Raw genomic sequence first — 7278 nt, forward strand, 5'->3', positions numbered from 1 at the left:
CCCATTTGTTAACACAGTCATGGCTGATTATTGGTGATAATTATGTTAATGGCAATGCTGTTTTTACTGAAGGTGTTCTGCTATAAACTTCGGCTTGAACCGAACCCAAACGCCTAGGGGTGAGCGTTCGATCGAGTCGAGTAAAAATATTTTGAGTTATTTGAGTTGACGAGTCATATTTTACAACTCGGAGTTGACTTGAAATTTTTTCGAGTCGAGTTTAGTCAAATTTTCGAGTGTTCAAATTTAATTATCCACTAATAGAAAAAACCCCTTTAATGACGCGCATTACGTGTCATCTATGGGTGCGGATGACACACATTTGCCTATCGTTGAAGCCACCGACATGAATTTAAGATGGCGCGTAACTGTGCGTCATAAATTTATGACGCGCATTTATGACACACATTTATGACGCTCATTGCGCGTCATTGAAGCCCCTGTCATAAATGAAGACGACACACATTTGTGTGTCATAAATTTATGACACGCATTTATGACTTACATTGCGTGTCATTGAAGCAAACATCATTAGAAAAGATGACACACATTCGTGTGCCGTGATTGTATGTCGTAAATTATATATATATATATATATATATATATATATATATATATATATATATATTGTAGATTGACAATAATCAAACTAAATCACATTTAATTCCTCATAATACTAAATATATATATATCATATTATATATAAGCAATCCATTTGTATACAATATATTAACATTAAGTTATCAAAAATATTATAATCATATGTCGATACAAAATACCACGGCATAATAAAGTTTTCCACATAAGATACTCATTCTTTATGAATATCAAACATGTTGAAGTTGCGGGAGATGCAACTCCTCTAGCTTCTTCTGCAATTTTGAAGTTGCTTCTTCAGAGTCGAGAACTCTTGAAACATGCTACGAATAAGCATTGGCTTCAACTGAACTAATAGGAACATCATATGCACCAGCTGTTCCCGAACCCTTCCCAAAATTAGAGTTGATCACCTTTGGTTTCCACTCTTTATTTGAACCAACTGCTGATGACATATAGGAATTAATACTTTGCATATATTAATCAAGCATCAACTATCTTCAGGTGAGAACATAAAGTAGTCCAAACATTTGTAAAGAGCAAACATTTTCATTTATGGTTATCAAGTCATCACTCATCACTAAGTAATATGAAAAGAACGAAAAATCAAGTAAATAAGGTATCTTAAGCTTTAAAAGCTTTACTTTTCATTTCTCACAATTACACTGTTATTTAAGGGGATACTTTAAAAGCTTCAATATGTCTTATTCATCATAAAATCCCATTTTTCTCCATTTAGCATCCAACAAGAAAGTGAAAGTAACAATTGCATCATCTAGAACTATTGAATCTACAAGACAAAAAACTCGACAATCATTTTTTGACCTTTTATCACCACAAAAGAGTTCTTATTGATCCTCATTATTCCACCTTCACAGTTTACTTGTAACCTTTTTCATCTAGAGTACTTGAAAAAAATCAAATTTCTCTTTTAAGTCTAGTACGTGTCTCACATTATCCACGAGAGGCATTATTCCCCAATATAATTGTTCCTTTAGACATTGATTCAGTTATCGAAAACTAATCCCGATTGTGACATGCTTAACACGTGTAATTAGAATCAAGAATTCACTCATTACTTACAACAGAATCTATCAATAGAAGCAACTAACAATAAGTTTACCATCAATGTAATCTTACACTACGTTAAATTCACAAGGTGATAACTAGAAGTCTAGAATAACATCCAACTATAAGTTTTTCAGCATAAATAAAAAGAGCTTGACAATTCTTATTAATATGAATAGACAAGATGTTATCATAGCTGAATTTCCAATAATAGCATCATACTTCAAGTTAGTTGTATGACTAATGTGTATGTATAATATGACAGATGTGTATCAGAAAAGTTTGCTTACATTTTTATTGACCAGCACTTTAAGTCCGTTCTCGACTATCTCTTTCATGAACTTACAAACATAATATCCACACTTGGTACCTCCCGACTGACGGGGCACTACAAACAGTTTACAATAAACGATTAGTCAAAATGAAAGCTGCAATTTAAATAAGGAATGATCGATTGAAGTCCTCACCAAAACATTGATCCAATTGAGACTAACCCTTTTGTTAGATCCACTTTGAGCAGTGTACAATTTCATTGCCCTATAAAAATTGATGAAATATATCAAAGAATATACTATAATGTTTCGATAACTGTGGGCGATACCGGAATACATAGGCTCCTAGTACTCCTGCTACAAAATAGATGATAGACAATAACCAGATCCTAACACCTAAACAATAATAAGGAAAACACAACATAATCACAATGTTATATTAAGAAGAAAAACAAGACATGGAAGCATATAACTAAATTAACCTTCCCTTTGATCCATGCTGTAGTAACGGCTATGATGTTCCACATAAGGGATAGAACCAATCCTGCATAGAATCATTATCAATCACTGAATTGTCTCCAGTCCATGGCTTTACACTAAAGCCATTTTCAACTAAAGAGTTAACAAAATAAAAGCATGGTACAAAACATTACCCAATGCAATCTAGCAAAGAACTAACAGTATAAAATTAAAGCATGGTACACATAATTAGCCAATGTAATTTATCATGGTAATATTAAGGCATGATACCTAGATGTATGCATATAATCCTAAAAAGGAAAATATTGGAAAAACTTACATGCCTAAAAAATGTCAAAAATGCAACATAATGCAATCTTTGTAGATGAATTGGAATTTCACTGGAAATAACATGATGAATAATTGGAAAAAATGGTGGCCAATTTTTCTCTTCCACAACAATTCCAACTGCAAAACAGATAAGTGAAACTGTAGTTCATGACCAAATACTAAAATAAAATAAGGTCAAAAATTTTGCAAAAAAGTATAGAGTAATCTAGACCAAATACTGAAGCTGAGAACAAAACGAAATGTGATCACTGAGACTAGTTAAATAAAGGAAAATGAAAGGTACATCTCGCCACTGCCTCTTCTTTCTGCCTCACTTCCTGCAAGGAGTAAGTTGACCAATGAAATTATAGGGATGATACGATCTTTCATGCTATTTATTTGAGAAATAAATGTGTAAGAATGTGAACTTGCAGCCTAAAACCATCCGAATGACTTAGTACACTAAAATAGATCGAGAAACACATGATATTCCACCAACAACCTGATAAAGTATCCTGACAGTATTTTATGATACTAGGATACTGGATTTATTGAGATAAATTTTTGCTTTCATTACATCAAATTCTAAATAGGTCGATGATACATCTTTGGAAGAGAAATGAGAGAGAAAAAGTAAATCTATGATTCAGTAGATCACAAATGAATTCAATGTTATAAAATCTATTATACAACATGCCTGTTCCCACATTTTCAGTTCTGCTTCCTTAGCCTGGACTTTCTTGTTTAAATCTTACATTTAAACAGTAAACCAGGAAAGTGAGATTCAGGGCTTAACCGAATAATGTAAATGAAATTTAGAAACATTTCTTTACCAACCTGATTATGTGATCCTCCTGAAGTTGTATCAAGAGGAATATCAATTGTTGCCCCACGGTCATAACTGAAACCGGCAGGTTCCACAAGTAGCGATGAAAGTCTTGAGTTTGAGGCAGGTGGAACACTTGTAGTACTCTGAACATTATTGACAATATGCATTCAAGAAGCAGGTAATATAAGAAACTATTCCAGTATACAGTTATTGATAAGTGATATTAAAAAGCAATATTAGAGATGACCAAATCAAACAAATATAGCAAGGAAACTATTTTTTCAGGACTAAGTCATCCTAAACCTTGGTTAAAATAAACCTCACTCCTAAACCTCTCTCAGGCCAGAGTTATAACTACCAATTTTGCATTCACTAATAGATCTGACATTTCAGCATACGAGGGATTTAAAAGGGTTGTTAGTACAGTATGACCTCAACAGAAACTGCAATCTTTGCCCTTCATTCTAGCAGGTTCATCGCTATAAAATGATGCATGTTCTCTAGCACTTTCTCGTTTCTGAACAACAACCTCATCACAAGTTTCACCTTAGAATTGGAATTTAAGGTATTAAATGAACTGCATTTCAATAAGCTCCCTGTAACAATGAGAACAGTATGCCAATGTTAAAATTAACATAGGAAATTTTAGACAAGATAACAAAATTAATTTACTTACCCTTTGGTGTTTGCAGCCGTGGACCAGAAGTCGGAGAGCGTACAACTTCCTGCATATCATTACCAGAATGGTTGCCAAGAGAAATTTGCAGTGATGGCCTCACTTTCACCTTGTCTAAGTTCTTAAATGAAATCTCTCGAGACAAAGAAGATACTCCGTTGGGGCTCAATAATCTTGGTGATCCATCAACAACCTGCCTTTTTGGAGCTAAGCACCCTCTAAATTTTCAATATGTCTCTTACTTAAGATACGTGTACTTGAGATAAGTTTATTTTCCGTTTTCCCCTTAGCATCCAAACCTTGAAAATTCAATCGCAAAAGGATGTCAGCACATGATCTTCTCTGGGTGTCATTTTTATTCTCTGTTTGAAAACTAACCTTGCTTTTGCCTTTCAGTTTCCTCAGCCAGCTTGCATTCTTCACAGAGCTAATCTCCTTTAGAAACTTTCCGAAGCATTTCTCGCATACAGTAACTGATCAATAGCATTAAAAACATAAAACTCACAGTTTTATCCAGTGGGTTCTCGCTACTGCCCTCAATATCTTCTTCTAACTTGGGATGGAGTTTGGGAGAAATCTCGGATATGCCTCCAACGGCACTCTTGCTGCTTCTAGAATGTGAAGATGAAATTTGGATCATAGTTGAACTACCACCAGAACCTCCATCTTTCATAGAAGGAACTGACAAGTCTAGTTTCTGAGAAGAGGGCACCTTTCCGGATCCTAAACTACAAACTGACACTGAACTATGAGATGAATTATTACAGTATAAATCCTTGTTACAATAACTAAAATCTATATTTCCATCACCGGCTCTACCAGCACATGAAATACTATCAACACGACATTCAACAACTTTAGAAGACGATCTTGCAGTTGCTTTACTTTCAATATTTTCATACAAAATAGAAATTAGCAAAACCCTATATATTAGAATAGAGAACGAGGAATACATGTGGAAACCCTTGAATTTTGACTCTCTCGTTTGCAATGAATGGCCAAACCAGTGGGAGGTTGCAAAGAGAAAAAGGGAAAAAGAGAAAAATGGGGAAGCAAGCGGAATGAGGGAAGGAGCGGGAAAAGATGAAGATAATAGAGGGGGGGAAATTAAAATACGACTTTTAAAGATGACACACAATTAAAACTGTACTCCGTGTTTTGACAAAAAAAAAAATTATTATGACTATTAAATATGACACACATTATTGTAAGTCATAAATCGTTCAGATTTTAAAAAAATGACATTTTTTAATGACACACATTTTTTGTAAGTTATAAATTAGCGTGTGTCATCGTTCGTATGTCATTAAAGGTATATTTTCTTATAGTGATCAATACTTATAATATTATGATATTATTTGATTTCAATTTAAATGGTTTTTTATGATCATATACAATACATATATATATATATATACACACACACACACACACACATATATATATATATAACAATACATTCCTGTGTGATTTTTGATAAAAAAAAATACAATACATGTGTATTTATTTCATATGTGATATACATATATTATACAGAATTGAGAGTTTCGACTCAAACTTAAAAATTTATCCACTAATTACTAAAAATTTAGAATTATTCGAGTTGTATTTTACAACTCGATTTGAACTTGAAATTTTTTCAAGTCGAGTTGAGTTAATGAAATTACAACTCAAAGTCATTTCGAGTCGACTTTTTTTTGAATAAAGTCGACTAAAAAAAATCAAATTTTCGAGTCGAGTCGAGTTTTATTCACCCCTACCAACGCCGATCGGCCAGTTAGAAACGTCGACGCTTCAGTCGGATCTAAACAAGTTAGAAGATTATCATGTGCCGCCATCGAATGGAGTGTTTGTTATTATGGCTAGTGAACAAAGTCCTAGTTGCTTGGCTAAACCGGTGGTGCCGGCGGTTGCTTCCTTTGCTCAGCGGTTTGAGCAAGTATCAAGACGACGACCATCAAAATGCTCGGTTTCCCTCCAGGTAGAAAATCGATTTCAATTGATATTATAATTGTAGATATAATTAATGCTATCGTGATCATTTCAACTATTATACTTGTGAATTTTTCATATCAAGGCAAATAATGAAATATAAAGAATAGAGATGACAATAAGTCGAGTTTAATCGATTTTTCCTGATCTAAACTCGATTTAAAAATTGTACATTTTACTTAACATCTGATCTATTAAATAAAAATATGATGAATTTTAAGTTGGATTAAAGATTGATCGAATTTAAGTTGACGATGATTGAAGAAGGTTTCGAAGAAGAACGCAGACGAACGAAAGATTGAAATCAATATTCACAAGGGAACTCATTAGATTTTAGGGTAAATTACGCGTTTAGTATCTAAACTATCATTTTGGTTTGTTTTAGTACCTAAACTTTCATTTTTTTAAATCATACCTAAGGTTTAGTTTTTGTTTCATTTTAGTACCAATCATTAAAAACTTTAGTTTTTGTTTCATTTTAGTACCCCGTTCAAAATTTAACGTTAAGTTTTGAAAAGATTGAAAGTTTAGATACTAAAATGGACCAAAACTGATAGTTTATGTATTAAACGTGTTAAGTTTTTAACGGCGATTACTAAAATGAAATGAAAACTAAACTTTGGGCATGGTTTTGAAAAAATTGAATGTTTAGGTACTAAAACGGATCAAAACTAATAGTTTAGGTACTAAATGTGTAATTTATCCTAAATTTTATTGGTAAAATGATTCGAACAAGGTAAAAATATTACGTAGCTGTGCAAAAATAAACGTTACGAAAATTTTTGACTTCGAGTGCACAATTTGAATTTGGAAATAAACAATAATGTGTTTTTTATAAGGCTTAATGCCCAAATAAGTGCCTAAACTATGGTTTTTGTGCCAAATAAGTGCTTACATTTTTTTGGGCCCATCCAGGTGCTTAACTTGACAAACGTTAGTACTTTAGGTGCTTGGACCGTCAACGGCGGTAGTTTCTCCCGTTAAGTAACACGTGTCACTACATGGTAATTTTAAATAATTTATATAAAATTAAAAAAAATAAAATTATATATATA

General features: G+C 32.9%; 1 protein-coding gene across 1 annotated transcript; it reads right to left on the bottom strand.

Moving 5' to 3' along the window:
* Positions 1-920: 920 nt before the first annotated feature.
* LOC120178413 (secretory carrier-associated membrane protein 3-like) lies at positions 921-3722 on the bottom strand. The gene is made up of 7 exons (XM_039184263.1): positions 3560-3722; positions 3420-3476; positions 3031-3060; positions 2744-2864; positions 2391-2483; positions 2238-2326; positions 921-1042 (listed from the first exon to the last, which is right to left on the bottom strand). Exons 1-7 carry the CDS (start codon positions 3720-3722, stop codon positions 921-923), a joined length of 675 nt encoding a protein of 224 aa, XP_039040194.1.
* Positions 3723-7278: the final 3556 nt, after the last annotated feature.

This window comes from Hibiscus syriacus, unplaced genomic scaffold (genome assembly GCF_006381635.1).
Source record: "Hibiscus syriacus cultivar Baekdansim isolate YM2019G1 unplaced genomic scaffold, ASM638163v2 tig00112349_pilon, whole genome shotgun sequence".
In the NCBI taxonomy this organism is placed as follows: Eukaryota; Viridiplantae; Streptophyta; class Magnoliopsida; order Malvales; family Malvaceae; genus Hibiscus; species Hibiscus syriacus.